We start from the raw sequence: 21,255 nt of genomic DNA, 5'->3' as shown, positions 1-21,255 counted from the left end.
GTAGGGTAGATTATACGGTAGACAACCAAGACAATTCAGCTAATGAAGCCTGCATTTAAGAAAGTTGAGGGATTACTGGGGCTCAATCGGTTAAGCCTCTGACTCTTGGTTTCTGCTCATGTCATGAACTCACAGTTCATGGATTCAACCCCACATCAGGCTCTGTGCTCACAGCACACATCCTGCTTGGGATTCTGTCTCCCTGTCTCTTTGCCCCTGCCCAATTCGCTCTCTTTCTCTTTCTCTCTCTCTCTCAAAAAAAGTAAATAAATGTATAAAAAACATTGCAGGATTATTCATATTTTATAATTGGCTACATCAAATAGCCAGTGGTCAGTTATCCCTACAGAAAGAAGATACAGAATCCTTGGGCTATAGAGTAATGCCAAATTATTTAACATCACTGTGTAGGAAACAACTTTGAACTTTGTTTTCTTCCATAATAAAATGTAACACTTCTCTCATTCTCAAAATTAAAAAATAAAAGTCTTGTGAACCGATAAGAATCTTACTGGTCCAATTCTCTGATCTTCTTTCATTTCCTCTTCCCACCCTTGGATCGATATATTCATAAGCTCAGAAAGCCCAACCATCAGCACCAAGATGAGGTGGAAGAAAGACCAGGAAAGAGCATGAAAAGTGCATGAACTCAGAAGTTGTCCCTGGATAATTAAGAAACAGAAATGAGCATATCTGAAGGATCCCATTCTGGTTTTCTCTTATTACACTGTTTGCAAAGTACAGACTTTTTCCCATTAATGAGACTTAGCTATGATTGAAGCTGATTTTAGGTATCATAATACCTTGAAGTTCTCTTCCTGACTGGACTTTCTCTAAACCTCCTAGTTAGCATATCAGACTATGTCCTCCGAGACCTATATAAATCAGGAACAGGTGTTGTAAGCATTTACAAGTCAAAGGCCAAAACTTGTTTCATTTAAGTCCATTTTAAGGGGAAAAAGTAGATGCATGTTTTAAGGATCCATCCAATAAAAATTTCTTTAGCACACTATTCCAGACAGTGTGCCAGGAGCTGAGGTTAGAGTTGACAAACAGCTATCGGCTCTGACTCCAGGGAGCACAGAGGACAATAAAGTGATGTGCCAAAAACACACTATTGCACAGAACAACAGAGCTTATAACATGGGATATGACATGAGCTTCTTTCTAAATCAAAGGAAAATCCTTAGAGGAGTAATTAAAAACAAATTGTGTGTGGTGTGTGTTCCTTTATTGGACTTATGATATTTTTTTTAGTAAAGAAATATATGTGTGTGTGTGTGTGTGTTTTGTGTTTCTATATACATGTATGTGTATATATGTCTGTATTGTGTCTTTATGTATGTGTATATGAGTGTGTGTATATATGTGTATGTTGTATGTGTGTATGTGTATGTATGTATATATATATGTATATATATAATTTCCAATACAATAAAACAAAAGAAATAAAAACCTTCAATATCTTAATTCTGTGAAAGTGAAATACAAAGAAAGCATCATATTCTATTCTTACTTATTTATTTTTTGAAATTAAAAAGAAAAGCTCAGAGTACTGTTTTTCTGCCAGTTTAAGAGAGAATAATTGAATTTCAAGTATTTTTTTCTGGCTGCCTTAAAAGCAGATCTACTCATGAGAAAATACCTGGGCAATAATTAAAAAATGAAAGAGAAAAAAATTAGTAAAAACATCAAGGCGTTGAAGGTTAATTTTTCTTTATTAGCACCACGTCCTATCTTGATTAATTGACTTTTTATTTTCCCGTGTTAAAAAAACTTCTCCGATTATTAGATGTGGCCCAGTTGTCCTAGTATAATATCATTATTGCAATCTTCCCAGGAGGGAATATAATGTGTCTTTCAGATAAATAAGGAAATGGAAAAGGAGTTCCACTTTTTTTCTCAGCCTCATTTATGCTCACACTTAAGAGTCCCTTTGTTTCAGAATCTTTATCTGTAAATCTAGATTCTGATATGGATGTGAGAAGTGCAGAGAGTTTTCAGTTGTGTGAAGTGGCTACACAACCCAATTAGATTATGCTCAAGATGGTCAGAGCATGGTAGTTAAAAAACAAGTGTGGTTGAAGGAGTGGCTTTGGGCGACCATCTATGTGTCATAAAATTCAAGTACAAAAAACTGTAAAGGATTTCATGATCGTTTACGCAGCTTGACCAGGGAGAGTGGAGACTGGTTGTGTTTACCTACATTAGTCCTAAAGGAAGCAGATACTTAGAATCTGGAGAGAATTAAAGAATCAAATTAATAACATAAAATTCTCCCAGTTTTGGAGAGAATTTCTGATTGTATCTGGGCAAGAATAATTATATAATTATCCCTGGTTTCACAACACTCTCTTGGGATATCCTATTCAGAATTTCCTTAAACACCTCTAAAACTTGCCTAAGTCTCTATACGTGTCTATATACACACATATTGTATATAATTTATATGACATATATAGGAAATCTATATATCTAAATTGAAGTGAAGGACTTTAGATTATATGGTAAAGAAGACAAACTAGGTACTGCAGCTGATAAAGCCTGAAATTAAGAAACTGATGGATTATTCAAATTTTGTGAACCTAAACAATTGAGTACATAGAGCTTACATTTAAGAGTAACCAATCAGTTTCCCTATATCTGGATCATGGTCCTGCCAGTTAATAACTCTGCCACCTTCCCTACAGACTTTAATTCCACTGATGGTTGTTTTTGTCCCTACCCTGTCTCACAGAATTGCCATGAGAGTTAAATGAGTTAACACATACAAAGCATTTACAACTCTGCCTGGGAAAAACGAAGCATATGATGAATGTTAGCTGTTTTTATTTCAATGTGCTTACTTTATAAATTGCTTTTTACATATGAGCTAAGAACTTTTGCTAAATGTATAAGTGAAAGAAATGTGAAAAAGATTATAGTAACAATTATTCATATTCATAGATTCAGAAAAGATTATGAATAATAAATCCTTCTGAAGGCATTTTAATAATACAGACCATTTTCAAATATATTGATAATATCTAAAATTTAGTGAAGGTACTGGAGTTTGCATTTGACACTAATTCCCATCTTTTTAAAAAAATTATGCATTTAATTTGTTAGCCTTGAAAGAAATAATTTACTGCTATTTACTGCATTAAGAATTGTATCCTTAGTGTTTCTCCAGGACCTCATTACCTTGATAACAAAGTCCAAAACAAGTAGAAGCTTTAAAATTCATACTATGATATATTTTTCTTCTAAGTATACCTGCCTAAAGAAATAGCCAGGAATTCTAAAGTAGCAACCAAGGCTTGTCATTATCTTGAAAGTGGTCACATTCATTCTTTGTATGTCATTATAAAAAAAAAAGTCAATTCAGGCGCCTAGGTGGCTCATTTGGTTAAGCATCCAACTTGGGCTCAGGTCATGATCTCATGGTTGGTGAATTCAAACCCTACATTGGGCTCACTACTGTCAGCACAGAGCCTGCTTCAGATTCTCTCTTCCCCTCTATCTTTGCTCCTAACCCACTTGCTCTCTCGCTCTCTCTCCCTTTCTCTCTCTCAAAAATAAAGCATTAAAAAAAATCAAAACCATAAACTATAAAGAAACATAGCCTACCAAAGTTATTTTTGAAGTTTTATTGTAAAATATTTCAAACTTACTGAAAAGTAATAACAAATATCTCTGTTCTTGACATTCATTTCTATCAAATTTTAATATTCTGGTATATAGACTTCAATATTTTTATTAAAAAAACATTTTATATGTACCCCTGAAGCCCCCTGAAACCATTCCTCTTTCCACCTGAGATAACCACTAACTAGAACTTAATACCTATAATTCCCAAGCTCTCTTAGAGTATTAATATATATTTATTATATATACATGTATACATAAATAGTTTACTATATTACCTTATAGGATTTAATTTTAAATCATGGTAATTTACTTTAGTTATCTTTCTGGAAATTTTTTGCTCAACTTTTTTTTCAAGATTTATCTGTCTTGATATATGGAGGTATATTTTATTCATTTTAACTGCTGCTAATGATGTCACTGAATGACTATATTGTATTTATCATTTTATTGATACGCTGTTAGAAACAATGTTACAGTGAATGTTCTTGAACACATTCCTTGTGCACAGGTGGGAGGAAAATTTCTCTAAATAGAAGTGGAGTAAGTCAAAGTAGAACTTTCTGGGTGTTTGGGTACATAAACTTCACCAGTTTTATCTAACATCCATCTAAATTCAGCTAAAAAGTATGTATAAATTTATACTATCATCTATAGAATTCCTATTTCTCCAAATAATTGCATATACACTTCCCCCAAATTATTTGCAATTTATCTTGACTGAAAACACTGTCAAATCCTGCTTTTTATTTTTGTACAGAGGAGTCAGAAGAGAGAAGGTCGATGCTTTATTTCTTAATTTGGATTCAGTTCACCATGGCTAAAATATGAGGTCTTGGGAAACCTAAGTTCAGTGGTTCTCAGCCTTGCCCAAACATTAGTTTTACCCAGGAGATTTAAAACATTCTGATCCTCAAGCCTCACCCCAGACGTCTTAAATCAGGATCTCTTCAGAGGTGCTGGACAAGGACAGATGGGTGCAGTGCCAATTGTCCTCTTTGCAGCCTTAGAACTCAGAGTCCTAGCTGATCCCAGTATGCAGTCATGGTGGGAATTACTGTCCTTGCATATGCTGATAAGAAAGAGAATAAAGCCAGAGACTCAAGAAAGAAATTCTGAAGGTGGGTGGTGAATTGGAGCTTGATTCCCAACAGCTCTGTCTAGAATAGATAGGGTAAGTTGTGCCTGCAAAATAGTAAGAGGCATTCCAGGATGTGGGAGCGCTGGAAACCAGGGACTAGCTAGAGTGAGTCTGCCCATATTCGGGAACATAACAAACCCGGGGTGAGGATCCAGTCCCTTTAGAGAAGACACGTTGGAAAGTCAAGGCACATGAAAAGATTCCAGCCAAGTAGTTTGGTTTTCAGGACTCTGGTCCCCACCAGAACTGAAGTGTTATCTAAGGCCTGAGATTAAAGGGTAGGCAGAAAATTCAGGAAAAAGGCAGTGAAGATTAGATAAAGGTCTTCTATGTATGAGTAATATTGGCTAATAGCAACAATGATAATTCAATCCCATCAGTTGACTGATGTCAGGTATAGATAGATGTTACCCTATAGTTCATGTAATTATCTCCTGTATTCTGGAAGGAAAAAGATTTCCAAAATTATAGTATAGCTGGAACATCTAAAAGCTTTTCTTTAAAAAAAATACTTCAGGGAAAATAAACCCAAAAGCATCCAACATATTCTTAAATTGTCATTTTTTATTCAACCTAAAATAGGGCTTAAGATGAGAAGATGAGGAGATGATTGCATAATGATTTAAAACAAAATATCATCTTAAAATGTCTGCATGCCCTTCCTGTTGACTATGAAGTCATCAGTTAAGGTGAATAATCAGGGTAACTCTTTTTTTCCTTCTAATTCAGTGCGGAGTACAAGAGGAGGACTAAATATGTTCAAAAAAGTCTTAATCCTGAGTGGAATCAAACCGTAATTTATAAAAGTATCTCCATGGAACAGGTATGCAATGATTATTTTCTATGACAGATTTAGGCTAATATAAGAATAGTAATGATGAAAGTATTGAAAGATTGTACTCTGTCAATTTTGCCACACAAGCAAGAAAAAATGAGTAAAATACATTTATGAAAGATAGCCAGTAAAAGGAATTGGGCACTGTTCAAAGAGACCGTGAACATAAGTGTGGGCATTTTGACAAAACAGCCAAACACTGAGCAAAGAAATAAGACCAGTGGAACATTGCCCATCAATTATTTCAAAATTTAAATAGTTCAACAGACTAGGCCATATTTGTCATATTTTGAGAGAAAGTATTTGCCAACTAGCTAAAGTTTTTAAAACTTTGGCCAATCTCTTTTATTTTTTCCAGTTTTATTGAGATATAATCGACATAATACCTTGTAAAAGGTTATGGTATACACCATAATGATTTGATATGTACATTACAAAAATAATACCTGGCTCTTTTTGACTTTCATAAACAATACAAAGAAAAGATTTTAGTGTATATAAATGTATTATTGGTGGGCGCCTGGGTTGGATAGTCGGTCAAGCATCTGACTCTTGACCTCGGCTCAGGTATTCATCTCACTGTTTGTCAGTTTAACCCCAGCATTGGGCTCTTTGCTGCTTGGGATTCTGTCTCTCCTTCTCTCTGCCCCTCCCCTACTTGTGTGTGCGCTGTCTCTCTCTCTCTTTCTTACTTTCTCTCTTTCTCTCTCTCTCAAAATGCCTTATTGCACCAGACAACATTTTAGGGTTCTCTGTCTTCTCTAAATCGAGGCCTCTTAAGAATCTGACGTTATGAAGATGAACTGTACAGACCAAGACATACAGATGACTAACCTAAAGATTATAAAGGAGGTTTATGATTTATCCTCTGTAAGATTTCTGATTTGATTGTGAAGTTGAAACTAAGTATAAACTGTAATCTGGGTTCTTGAATTTAAAATAAGTTAAACTTACCTGCAGAAATAAGTCAGTGCTACTCTATGTCCTTTGATGACCTACTAAACCAAAAAACTCAAATCCAAATATTTTATCTGAATAACCTAGATGGTTTTGCAACCTACGGATTCCATGTATTTAAAGAACAGTTATAGGTTCTGCTTTTTATTTTTAAAATCTGAAGGGAGTGTTACAGTAACAGGAAATTAGTAAAAGTTTGAGGTCTCTCATGAGCAAACACTAGGTTTGACTATAAAATCACTGATATTTCACATACTAGTTAATATAAACCCACATTTTTTAGATAGAATTTGAAATCTTACACACTTCAAGGAAGTGAAAATAAATGGATCTATAATAGTGTGATGAAAACTTATGATGAGGAATGGGGTTAATGACATTTTGATTTAAACTGTAGCTCAAAAAGAAAACTCTGGAGGTGACCGTCTGGGATTATGATAGATTTTCTTCCAATGACTTTCTTGGTGAGGTAAGTATCTGATTTCCTTTTCCTTATTTGCTTTCATTATGAACCACCCATTAGAGGTTGATGCAAGCATATTAAGTTTATAAGATAACCATTCTGGTTAAACCCCTTTGGTAGGAAGGATGTATTTCCTGATTTATCCTTTTAATTAATGAACAGTAACATGAGAAATGGTTTTCATTTTACCATTTGGTGTAATTAGTTTGCAGTATGAACTAGTAATTGTTGATAAGTGATATATAATCAATCATGCTGTGACTCCAAATGATTATGTTAAAAATTTGAGATAAAATTTTTATCAAATGAGCTACATTTTTAAAATGTATTTTCAGGTTATTTAATTGCTTGTCCTCAATGCTTGGATCAATGACTTGATGTGACATTTTATATTCTTATGAAAATCTCTCAAAATATTTTACAAGGCAAAACTAGAAGTAGGAGAAAACAAAAAATAATTGTATATAAATTCACATGAAATCTGACCTCATTATGAAATTTTGCACAATGATTAGATCCTCAGTTTTGGGGTGTTTTTTTTTAATCTATTATTTTTCAAAAAAAAAGTTTTATTTTGTGATCTTTGCTAAAACAGAAGTTATGAATTAATGTTAAAAAATTAACCATCTCTTACAAAAATAACACCTAGACAATATGATGTCCCATCCTGGAAATAATAGAAAACAGTTATGCAGTCTAGGTGACACGAGACCTTGTTTGGTTCCCAGACTGTATTTTTCTTTCCCATCAAAACTAGCCCATTTGACCTTCTCTTGCAGTCTTTGTGCTAGTACAGCCACTGGGAATAATCTTGACCTTCAGACAGTTCTAGGACACACTGTTATTTCTGACTTAATGTTCCTTTCCAGAAAACTGGTTTATTATCATTTTTAAATCTGATTGGTCACATGAATTTAGAGCATATATCCATTGTGTTGGTTCTCAGTTTCTTATATCTCATCAAATCTGAAATGCCAGCAGCTCTAAAATGCAGTATTAACTTATGAATCACTAAGAAAGAAAAAACTGCTGGGGCACCTGGGTGGCTCAGATGGTGAGGTGGCCGACTTGGGCTCAGGTCACGGTCCAGGTTGAGTCCCGCATCTGGCTCTGTGCTGACATCTCTCAGAGCCTGGAGCCTGCTTCGGGTCCTTTGTTTCCCTCTCTCTCTCTCTCTCTGCCCCTTCCCCGCTCATGCTTTGTCTTTCTCTGGCTTTCACAAATGAATAAATGGTAAAAAAAAAAAAAAAATTTAAAGAAAGAAAAAAATGCTGCCAGTTAAAACATGATACAGTGCTTTCTCATCATAAGTTGTTAGTCATACCCATATTTTAAAGATCAACTATAGGATGTTTGACAATACAGGGAATCAGTTAGGAATTGCACATCACCCATTCTTTTGATTTTGTCCCTCTCATAACTAAAATCAGTCTTAAAAAGGATATTCAAGTTAGAAAAATAAACGATCTAAATTTAGTACTAGAATGTGTTCATTTCACAAAAGAAAGCTTTCTTTCATAACGAGATTGAGTTGCGACTCTACCTTTTTACATCATCTCCAAGTAATTGACAGTCCAAGATTTTATACAGTTCAGTGTAACCAAATGTTATTAGGCATCTTTGCTGCACAAGACATTGGTCCCAATGTCATGGGTAAAGAAGCCTGAGGAAGACAGCCTGGTCATCCCCAAAGTCATACCGTATCTTATAACTATGAATAAATTTCAGGCCACAGATGAGAGTCATTAATGAATTCTATCAACCTCATTGACTTCCTGCATTTTTTTTTTCAGGTACTGATTGATTTATCTAGCACATCTCACCTCGATAACACTCCGAGATGGTATTCTCTCAAAGAACAGACTGAAAGCCTCGATCATGGCAAGTCTCATTCCAGTCAGGGCAGCCAACAGCCTCCAAAGCCATCTGTCATCAAAAGCAGAAGCCATGGTATCTTCCCTGATCCGTCCAAGGGTAGGAGACATTTCAAGTAGAAAAAGCTTTTGTCTCCTTGTCCACTGAGTAGCTTCTTGAATATGAATGCCTATAAATGTAATATATTTTGAAATGTTGGATTCTGTTGGAAAGTATGTAATATAATATCATGCAAAGAGTGATGGATATGGAATCAGATCAGCCCGTATTTAGGTTTATAACTTTGCCATCTTCACCTCTCTAACTCTAGTTTTCAAGCAGTATGACGGAGGAGTTGGGCTATATGAGCTGTTGAGTTATTTCCAGCTCTCAGAATCCATGATAATATGATTTTATAAAATGTGTTGGGTTATTTCATAAAAAGAAAAATCCTCAATAGTTCATTGACGAGACATACTCATTATTACCATGTATGCAGATTTCTTCTAATTGTTTAAACTCCTATTTTTTCATAGGTATTTTCGTAAATATTATGTATATAATCTATCCATAGTTTTGCATCCTGATTTTTACTTGTCATATCAAGAACATTTTCCCCCATGTCATCAAAACACTTGGTATGTTGAAATTTACTTAAACCTTTTCTAAATGTTGGACTCAAGCTAATTCTGATTTTTTAAAACTCTTCCTATTTTTCAAAGAATAATGTCATACATTCTGGGCATTATGAACAGAATTCACCTTTGAATGAGATTTTCCTTGGCAAGATTCATTGCCAGTTACCCTACAACACCTTAATCTTCATCATAACCCGAGTTACTGCCCATCTCAGATAACCAGGGAGTATCTTCCCTGGATATACTGAACTTGTATAAAAGTATCAACGATAACTTTTTATACTGGGCCTGAGTATTGCTCCCTTCTCTTCTCAGAAAGTACATCAAATTGAAAAGCGGTTCTTTGCATGTTAGAAAGGAATGGGTCCCAATTGCAAGTGTTCTAAAAGATGGAAAACCACAAGGCCAAGTCCCGGAGGACACTGAGTTCATAGATGAGTGCTACAGATGACTGATGAATGAGCTTCATAGATCACTTATGGATTCCACTTTGCCAGATGGACTCTGCCCTGATTAACATTCTAGAACATCATTAGTATAAAGACTTCTCTCTCTCTCTGACTGCCATAGTAAATGTGGGATCTGTATTCCCACATCTGCATTCTCTAAAATCACCCAAGACATGATTCCACAGTCTCCACTATTTCATGTGTCCTAGGGACTCATGCCCCTTCATCCAGGAATTCACCGCATTTTTACTTAAAACTCCTCTGTGGTGGTAGCAGCCTATAGCCTCCTGCCTGGTCCCTACTAGAAGCAGCAGTTGCTTGCTCAAAATACACGTTAACACATTCATTTACGTGAGCATACTCAGATGCATTTCCTCTTCTCAAACTTCTCCCTTCTCAGCATTATTATCCTTTTGACTTTCCTCCCTCAAACTGTTTCCCAAATGTTTAATCACATTACCGAGTAGGGAGCAGCGGCATAAGTAAGCCCAAAGGAAAGCAGCATTAACCTAAATCTTAGACTTTTTCAAGCGATGTGAGGCCGGGCTCGACGGGAGCGATGTCGGAGCAGCGTTAACTCACGTTTCACCCTTTTGTAACCAGACATGCAGGTTCCCACCATTGAGAAATCGCACAGTAGTCCTGGTAGCTCGAAATCCTCCTCCGAAGGTCACCTCCGCTCTCACGGACCGTCTCGCAGTCAGAGCAAAACGAGCGTCACCCAGACCCACCTGGAAGACGCGGGCGCTGCCATAGCCGCTGCCGAAGCCGCAGTGCAACAGCTCCGCCTGCAACCAAGTAAAAGACGCAAATAAATTCCTCAGCATGGCAGCTTAATGTTCATCTGTCGCCTTTCTTTCCTGCTGTCCTTCCCTGTCTGCTTTCTGTGTTTTGGCACACCCGCTCACTCCGTCCTCTGCCCCTTTGTCTGTGTAAGGACAGTGTCGATACGTAACTATGCTCTCTCTTATTTAGATTTTTTTTTTAATTTATTGACGTGGACCGCAATAAAACTGGCTGTTTCCCCTCTGTCTCCACCATCCATCCAACCTGGCTCATAGTACTTGGTAGCTGTGTCCGTGATGTTTGCAGACAAAGCAATGTTGTGTGTCCTCTGTGTGTGCACTTTAAAATACCCTTAGAGAGCAGGAATTATAAGCATTCGTGGCTGCCAGTTTCCCAGGCACGACACCAAGACAGCACACACCCAAGCAGTCAGAGCTGATTGGAAATGAGATTCTCGCATCTGGGAACACTAACATTGGGGGCAGAAGAGTAATACAGCTAAGCAGGCAAATTCTCGAACCAGGAGGGGAAAAGCCATTTCTAGCTTAAAATACTTAATGAATTATGCACGTGATGTATTGTAGCTTTCTATGTAGGATATTTGCTAGTCTTTTGAAAAAAAATCTGTGAAGAAAATCATATCTCATATTTCCAAAAGATACATCTTATTAACACATGTGATGAAGCAATGTGATCTCCTTAAGGAGCACGCTGGGATCCATTCCGTTGGACCCTTTGCATATAGTAACAGAGAATTGATCAGTTATTTTTCTCCTAACCATTGGAAACCCTTGGACAATCAAGATAACAAAGAGTAACAATTCACCCATCTTAATTGCTATCTTTTCATTAATGTGTAAAAATGCAGTCACCTGATACATCAAACCTTAATAAGTACAGAGATTTTACAAACAATGGTGCACTGTTCCTTCCAAGGGACATCAACCAGACAATGGACGTAGACTGATGTCATCCCCATGTCCCAAAGTCTTCATTTCCAAAGAAACAGCCAGTTTTAACCCCTTTAGTGCTGTGCATGTGGTGTCATTTTGGCCTTTGAAACCCCAACCTAGTTAAATAGAGCAAAAGATCGCTTCTGTTTGCATGAGTAACATTTAAGCTGCTTCCATCTGAGGATACATACTCTGGGTTTCCATTTCACCCACACCGCCACAGCAGCACATAAAGGCGGTCAGTCTTATCATGCCAGGAAGCAACACAGACACAGCATAGCAGGAATCCTCCCCATTCAAAGAACTCAGTCTGATAATCTGCCTCCACCAGCCAATGGCAGCCAAGACCAAAGCCAGCTAGCCCTCAGGAAGGTGATGTCTGATGGACCAGTCAAGCCAGAAGGAGGTGAGCAGAAAGGCGCTATTCAAAGCACACAGCGAGACCATCCCCCAAATTTAAAGCCCTCCTCTTTTAATTTTTAGACATTGTCTGATGAAATATGTTTATCTACTTTTTAATGTGCTTTTGTGGGCATGGCATTTCAGGACTTCCTCGTCGCTGTGTAAGTCCCCAAACCAGTCCCATAATATACTGACAACAGTGATTTGTACTTTTCTATGCACTGGGCATCTTTTGACTTCTGTTGGGAAATAGATTAACAATATTCATATTGCAGAATGGAATGCATGCTACTAACCTAATCTGTTCAAAGCATGATTATAAATATGTTGCATTGTGATAAAAGTTTGAACTGCTCAAAATTCGAATTAGCATACCAGTTGGAATGTAGATCAGTTTCTGTTGCATATTATTTCAAGTGTAATTTTTAAAATTTCAGTGGATTTTGGAAATTCTTAGAGGAAAGTAAGGGAAATATTGTTAATGCACTAATTCACCTTTACATGGTGAAAGTTCTCTCTTGATCCTAGAAACAGACATTTTCCACTCATGTTTCCATAGTTGTTAAGTGTATCAGATGTGTTGGGCATGTGAATATCCAAGTGCCTGTGTAATAAATAAAGTATCTTTATTTCATTCATAAACTACTGGGTTCTGAGCCATTGTTATGTGATGCAGCTTAAAATGAGTGTGTCAGTTTTTGCTTTCTCATTTGAATCCTTGCAATAGAGTATTTATAGTTCTTGTTCCATTCCTAGTGAGACTTCTAATGATAGACCATTTGGGGAACAGAACAAAGTTTTATGTGCAAAACATTATTAGCTAGATGGAAAATTACTACCAAATAAAAGCACCAAGTGTACATAAACATGTAAGTAAGGCAATAATGGGGCTGGGCTACTCTAGATAATACTTCTGTAGTATCTTGCGCGCACATCTGATCTGCTCCACAGTCTTCTCAGGTTTCAGTTTGGAGGAAGACGAACCCCATCAGCCCTGGCCCTGGGCGGGGAGGGGGATGTAAACTTGATTCCACAGCTGTGTTCCGAAAGGAGAGCAAGTTTGCGTCCATCCCTAACTTGAAGCCAGCGTTCGTGCAGTTTTCCCCAAGAAAGAGTGCTACTGCCAGCGATAGAAATCAGATGAGGGTGATTATACAACTGTCTTTGAATTTAATTCAAAAACAATTATAAAATGAAGGGTTTTCTTAAATAGGATAGTGGTGCCCTGTGATGTCCCTTCCAGCCCTAAAGTACTTGATTTTATGAGTCTCTGTTTATCACCAAATTAAATTCAAGCCTTATATTTTCCTATTGTATTTCTCTTTATTCTCTGAAAACCAAAACTTATAATATGTTCTTGTCCCACCTAATCAGATTTTAGAGGCAGTAGAAGGTGCCTGTGGCCTAAAATGCAGTGATGTTTTCTGAATTAGCCTGGTGATTATCACCTCTGCACTATGCACGGTTGGTTTCCCTTTTCTACTTAGCTCACCAGTACTTTCCAAAAGTACTTAAAATCCCACCTCTGACTTTTTCTCCCATCAAATAAGATCAGTCGGTTTCTTAATGTTATTCATTTTCTTATTTCAGATAGTTCATAATGATAAAGGTCACAGTAGCAAAATGCTTCCCTTGTTTCACTCTCTATTTTTAATGTTTACAATTTAAGCATTACTGTATAATGTTTTGTCTGAATCTTTTCTAGATACGATTCTTAAAATCTATAGCAAAATGTTTTAGCTCCCTTTCTTTAAATAATGCTGTAACCAATAATCTCATACATTTAAGGTGCTGTGCCTGAATACTGAAGTCATTCTGTATTGAAATAATCAAGATAACATGCCTTGGTGAACATTTCTTATTTAATTTTGTATTAACAGATGTGAAGAAAGTGCACTATTTTGTAAACCAAAATTTCCCTGCTACTGTAAATGCACTGAGAATATAATTCACCCATACATTTTGCCAGACAACTAGTGGTAAACATGCTATAGGGTTAAGGTTATATGACATGCTGTATAATTAGTTGAAAACTTAGAAAAATAGGTATGAGATGGAAACGCAGAAAGAGCCAAGGAGCTCCCATTCACTAACCACATATGTAGGAATTATTAACTTTAAGTGCTCAGATAAAAGCCTTCCATTTCAAACCTCACAATGGAGTTCGTAGAGTCCCATCTGCTTTCTGATAATCTGCCCTTCATTTGAATAGTTCTCCACATTATACCAAGTATTTTGTCAGCCGTCTTCTCATTTGATCACACCTAGTGGATGACGCATTCACTGCAGATGATCTTATCCATGTCTTCTGAGTGAGCAATCAGAATGAGGGCTAGGATGACCGGTAGAATACAAACCTAGAAGTTTCTAGAATCGGCAACATGACCCTGGCTACAAGGCCTAAACCTTTTTATTTTGAATATTTTGTCTCTTTGGAAATCAATCTCTTCTCCCTTCAATAAAAACAACTGTCATTTACATATTTTTCATCTATCGTTCAGGTTCTTAAAAAAATGATTAGAGGTTGCTGGAAATGACGACAGAGTACAATTTAGACTTGCTCTACCTCCGTGATTTTCTTTTCTGAGGGCTGAGAGTGAAACTGCTCAAACAAGGAAATGAAACCTCTCACGCATGAGCCCAGTGTGGCGGTGGGCGGAGGCTGAAAAGGCTCTGGGTACAGCTGTTCTTATTTCTATCAAGGGGGACGAAATCGTCCCTAAAGAGCCTTTCAAATATTTTTTGTGTGAGCCTCTCAGCAGATTTCTGCTTGAAGTGGCATAAAATATGGGTCAAGCAAGAATTATGGAGTGAGCCAGGAAGAACTCTCTCCCTCCGGGGTTTAGCTGCACGCTAGGAAACCTGAACAGAGAGATTAGACAGATTGTGCCAGATAGTCTTGATGCCTAAACAACCCTTTTGTGTTCAGAAATCCCTGCAAATGGTTTTTTCCAAGCCAGTTTGTTCGGCTGAACACAAGCTCGGCCAGAGCAACCAGAGAGGAGAGTTTTAAAAAACAGTTTTCTCTAACCCATGCTCAAACTTAAAACAAATGGAAGCATTCCTGAAACCTTAAACCTTAACTGAGTTGACCTCAAATAATTCACATTTTAAGTGTGTTTTGAAATTTCTGAGCTGTTTTTGTTTGATACTAAGATTTTGGGTGACTTTTAACTTTAGAAACAGTACTACAGGCTAGGAGAAAAGTCCCTCCACCCTGGGCAGTGAATTAAGAGCCACTGAACGGGGCGGGGGAGGGGGGAGGTTAGGGGAGGAGATGAACCACCGAATAAATTGTGTGAGGGAATTAAGATTAAGCTTTCCTTGGTGTGGCCGAGCTGTAGGAGAAAGCTTGAAGCTACTTCCACAGACCACTGCTGGGAACTCCGCTTTCAGTCAGGCTCATTTTCAGCACCTGTCAAAGAAGAGTTTCATATCCCGCACGTTGCCGTGGTGAACTCTTAACTAAGCCATCACTCTGTGGGAGCTGCTCTCTCGGGCAAGTGGTAGGGGGTGGCTGGACTGGGAAGCTGGGTGGGCACTGGGAGTAGAAGGGATTGCTGGTTGCAAAAGGCCATAGCTAATCAGTGTCCCATTCTCTTCTGACTGAAAGTTAATGGTCACTTCTGGTCAGAAAGAATTTAGCATTCGCTGTTTCTGGGAAGGACAGGGTCCAAAAGGAAGTAAAGGAGAAATCAGAAGAGAAATCAAAATGAGTTCATTTGGATGTGAAGTCTTCAGTCACGTATGTAAGAGGTTAATAAAAACAGATTTTCATTTCTCATTTTAATGCATTCATGTAAAAAAGCTTAAATAAAACTCTGGGTAGTTTACAATGGAAACAAAATTGAAACTGTAATGCTGTGCACACAGCAGACATCCAACAAAATCTGAAGGGATCAAATTGGATAATTTCAGCTTTCAAAGTTTTGTGCTTATTTCTCTGGGGGTGAGGGTTTTCTTTGTAGTCTGGGAAGATCAAAAATGCTCTTCTAAAGTTTTGTTTTATGTGAGAGATGCCAGATTTTCATAGAATGATTGATTATGCATTTTCAAATCTTTCAGTAGTCATTTGACATTTATTGCCAGAAATATCCCTCCTATACATCCAGAGTCACGGAGAGTAAATGTATAGCCCTGACCATGTGACACGGTCTCTTGGTTTTGGACATTTACTCACAAAGGTGAATCCACTGATCTATCATCAATGGGCACTTTGTTCTTTTCCAGTAATAGCTCTGGGTCTACACTGAGCCATCCACTTGTCTGGTTCACACTGGGGATTTATGTGTTCATTTCATCTGACATGAATTCCAAGACTAAATGGCCCATCTAGGTGTCAAACTTGACTTCAGTCTTGCTGCCCCTTAGTCAAATGATGTAGCTCTGGGCCTCTATAATTGGATGTGACTAATAATACACGATCTAATTTTAACATGCCAAAGCTCCTTAAATGCTGTTTATGACACATCTTTAATGAAGTTAAACTTAATTTTTTAAATGAAAATTACTTAGGCTTGAAGAAATTATTTTCAAAAAGTTAATTTATCAAATTACCACCAGGGAGCAGGACCCTGAGGAAATGAGACAGGCAAGTAAATACTGATGGAGGAAAGAAATGAGAAGCACGGAGCCTGCGAAGGCTGATGGGCACACGGTGCGGGGCCTTGGACAGAGGGCATGATATGAGCACGGGGCCGGGGGTGCCCTCGCCTGAGTAGGAGGGATCCTGGAACCACGGGAAATGCCACCTAAGGAGAGGCCCAGGCATGCCACAGCACCATCTGGCTACTTGACAGTCTTGTCCAAATCCAGATATCTTTCCATGAATTACTTGATTTCTTCCACTTTTCATCCGCATGTATTACATTATGTAAAGCAATGATGTGTCACTCATTCTCCATGGTGTAAGATAACTGTGAGGTGGGGGTGGAAGTAGTGAATGGAATAAGATGAAAGGAATGTGTATTCAGCCAGGTTCTCAAAATGCCCTCTTTTCTTTTTATTTTAGTACTGTGTTGAATATGTAAATATACAATTAATCATTAAGGAACCAAAATAAATACTTACTGATTTTAAATAAAAACACAGTATATCAAAAATGTAGAAATTTGATTGGGGGGTTGAGTTTTTAATATATGTGAATAGGATTAATGTAGATAATCATACCTTTATACCTCAGTGTATTTTAAGATGCTGAAAGACAAAGATTTCTGTAAAGATACTGAAGGATAAAAATTAATTGAATTGGTAATTTGAACAGTATTTAATCAAAACATTGATATTACAAATCAAACAAAAACAAATTTTTAAGAAGAAAATGCTTGGTAAAATCAGGAGCATGGGACCCTTTTTTGAAGACATATAAGAAAAATAATGGGTTATAATTTCTGCCATATTTATTCTTTCTTTTTTTTAATGTTTATTTCAGAGAGGGGGAGGGTGGGGAGAGGCAGATAGAGAGGGGACAGAGGCTCCAAAGCAGGCTCTGTGCTGAAAGCAGAGAGCCAGATGCTGGCCTGAGCTCACAATCATGAGATCATGACCTGAGGCAAAGGCGATGCTTAACTGACTGAGCCACCCAGGCGACCCTCTGCTATGTTTATTCTTAAAAAGAGCACAGGAACAAAATCCACTTTTCTTCATGAACATATCCCAAACTCAAAACCACATTATTTGAAGATCTATAGGTCACATTATAATTTTACTTGACTCTTTATATAAAATGAATTTGGAATCTATATAAAGAGGTATAAAAAGTAGACATATATATATAAATATATAAGTATTTAAATATATATAATTGTATATATAATTGGAACTTTTTTTCTATATGGATCTATTACATACTTTTGGTTTGTTGTAGAGCATTCTCACTGCTGATAGACATTTCATTAAGTAAGTAACTATTGAATCATTCTTTTGGCTTCATCCAACTACTGATGTAGCAGAAAATGAGAGATTTTATATAGAGAATACCCTTTTTGGAAGAATGTGCATAATTTTATGCCTGCAAAATACCATTATTTGTTGTAGGTTTCTGCATTCCATAAAGTTGGTTTTAGGCAAAAGTGTAACAGACAAGCATAATTTATGGATATATACAGTTTTGAGTTCAGACCTACTCTGTTGGGTTGTGAAGTTCTGGATGGAACAAGTTCCAAAGCTAGTGAGGTTAAAAAGAATAAATCTTAGAAAAGGCTAACTTTCCTAAAAGCTTGGTATTTTTCATTATAAGCATAACATAAAAAATGAAAGTCACCATAGAATAATCATCATGTGTTTAGTGGTTTAAGATGACTGTCAAAAACAGCTGATGCTACCTTCTCATTTTCATAGTTAATAGTTCATATCTGTTATGGTAGATCTAGACCAGTAATTTCTCAGTGTGCATCCCAGGAGCCCTTGCAGAGGGTTACAAGGTCAAGTACAAGAATATTAAATGTTATTTGTCTTTTTCCCTCTCATTTTTTCTCATGTACTGTGGGGTTTTCCTGCATTTACATGAAGTGTTATGACCTCGTGGTTTTGAAGGCTAATAGAATATGTATGTGTCTACTGTCTCTTTTAAATTTTCTTTATTTTGAATATGATAAATATTGATAGACATAATACACACAAAATAAGGTTCTTTGGGAACCTCAATATTTTTTAAGAATGTAAAAGTGGTCTTGGGATCAAAATGTTTAAGAGCCACTGATCTATCCCTATGCAGGATCATAATTTTTCTGGTAGCCAAAGACAGTAGGTAACTACAGGTTTCTTCTAAAATAGAATTATCATTTTTGTCTCTAAAGTTTCTATGCTTTATATCTCTTGTACTTCAGAATCCCTCTTTCCTTTGTCACTTATGTTAATTTATAATAATTAAGATTGACAAATGATAATTTTTCATTTTCTATTAGACTTTTGTTGGGCTTGATTTAGGTTAAATTATGAATGCATATCCATATTTGTTACTTCCTACTTTGAAAATTTGCTGGTAAGTTGCCTTTACTCAAGTTGTTCCTAACCTAAGTTAGAGTCAGAGGGAGTATTATAAAAATAGATTAAATTTTATTTGCATCTTTATCTCAAAAGAAAAAGTTTATTGGAAAAACAATTGTTTATGAATTGTTTCCTTTTATTTTCTGTTGCATCATCGATATTACTGGTCTTAGTTCAAATTAATTTCGTTGGCTTCAGAAAAACTGAAGATGATCACTTTGATTCAAATTTCAAAAAGAAAGTTCTTTACCTCTTAACCTATTTCTTGATTATTAATTTTCAATTGTTTTTAAACAATTAAAGCTAAAAAAGAATTCTGAAAATATTTATCATTCATAGAAAATATTATCTGAATTACATATATATTACATCATTTATTCACATTCATATATACATTTTTATGAAATTATGTTACAGAACCGCTTCAAAGTGTTAGTGATACTGCAGTGAACAAAATGGATGAAAATAACTGTCCCAGGAAACCTCCCGTTCCTAGAAATATTTATTGAATAACCAATTAGATACCTGGGAAGAATTACGAAGAATGAGAAAAGCGTGAGTTTGTCTCAACTGAGATTAAAAAGGAAAAAATCGTAGTCATTGACTTAAGCTTATATGCAACCAAACATCCTCATGTTCAGAAACCTCTGGAACTATAATTAATTATATTTTTATTTTTCCTGGCTCTGGTTCTCACTAATAATCTTTAGAGTCTGCTGGGATATAACTAACTACAGGAGGAAAGAAAGCATTTGAAAATGATCTATCTGGAGAAGGTAGAGAGAAGGTAATGAAATTAGCCAGAGAGGTTAGTTCCCCTAAGACTGGGCATGCATTGATCAGATAATTGTCCAAACTTCTCTTTATTCTGTGGCCACTGACTATATTTGAATGATATACAAAACAACAGTGTTTGTTGTAACTTTAGCCATATAAATCAGCCTGCTTTAGGAAAAAGTTTTATATAAATTGAACTGTTTGGATTACATATAAGGACAATATTCTTGTTATCTAAGTATTCATGATCTAAGGGATCAATTTGAGGACTATGTAAGAATATTTTCACAACTAACTATTTTTAAATTACTTTCCACTCAAGCAATCCTGCATGTTTTGGAAAACCAACTGTGAGAGAGAATACTTGTGGTTCAAAGCAGAATTAAATGGATTTTGAAAAATTAAGAATTGCTCTTGAGAACTTAGTTCAGATCTTGCATTTTTTCCAAATATAATTCTCCTTTCCAAATATGGTTTTTTAAAGATAAAAACTCTTAGTTGTGTTATAACAATTATGTTAGCATATTTTAGCAGAAAAACAAAATTTGGTACTTAACAATTTCTTTGTTGAGTCTATCTCTCTGGACCCAGCTATAATTATAGCCTAAATTTATTCTAGATAGAGTAATTTAAAAATTTTTTATTGATAATATATGAATTGAACATTTTTCCATTATTTACTAGGATATTTTGGTCCTCACTTGAATTGTACTTATTTTAAATATTAAAATGTTGATGTTAATTTAATATATTTAATTTAAATATTAAGCATTTAAATATTTCATTTCTTCCAACACTAGTTCTGTACCAAAAACCTATAAAAGGAAGATGCACTTAAAAGGAAACATTCTAGCAAAAATACAAGAGCTGTAGCATACTGAGCTATCACGGATTTTTACATAAGAAAAAAAAATCCTCTCTACAATGTTATTAGTTGAACTTTACTCTCATTTCCAAACACATATTATATTGAACTTGTATACTGTACTTCTGTTCTCAGAAGTAATCGTTAATCCTATTATCTATAAAGCTAGAGAATGAATGATTAGTGAGTATGGGGAATACCTGCAAATTACTGATAGCATTAGATGAAAACAGACTGAACTGATTATATTGAAATGTCTTAGACACTCAGTCTAAGGCCAGTGTGGGTGGAGAAGAAAGAGGGTGAACATGACTAAGCTCTATTACCTTTCCTGAGAGACTCAGCAAATAAGGGGTGTATATATATCCTCTCTGAAAGAAGATACTATGTGAATATGGACTATCTGAAGGGACATACTTTGAATTTTATAAGGAAAACATTCTATTTCTCATGGTTTGTTATACACCAGTAATTTGTCATTTTAGAAAAATGACATATAGAAGTCTGTGTTGTCCATTGTC

General features: G+C 36.1%; 1 protein-coding gene across 1 annotated transcript in view; it reads left to right on the top strand.

The window, feature by feature from the left end:
• The window catches only part of PCLO (piccolo presynaptic cytomatrix protein), a 411,647-nt gene that overhangs the window by 337,485 nt on the left and 52,907 nt on the right, over nt 1–21,255 (top strand). The window contains exons 18-21 of the mRNA XM_029928192.1: nt 5,498–5,591; nt 6,958–7,029; nt 8,817–8,997; nt 10,568–10,762. Of these exons, the coding sequence (XP_029784052.1) occupies nt 5,498–5,591; nt 6,958–7,029; nt 8,817–8,997; nt 10,568–10,762 (542 nt within the window). The remainder of the gene's footprint in view (nt 1–5,497; nt 5,592–6,957; nt 7,030–8,816; nt 8,998–10,567; nt 10,763–21,255) is intronic.

This window comes from Suricata suricatta, chromosome 2, assembly GCF_006229205.1.
Source record: "Suricata suricatta isolate VVHF042 chromosome 2, meerkat_22Aug2017_6uvM2_HiC, whole genome shotgun sequence".
In the NCBI taxonomy this organism is placed as follows: domain Eukaryota; kingdom Metazoa; phylum Chordata; class Mammalia; order Carnivora; family Herpestidae; genus Suricata; species Suricata suricatta.
The sequence above is the reverse complement of the archived record's forward strand: the minus strand, read 5'-3'. Positions and strand labels throughout refer to the sequence as shown.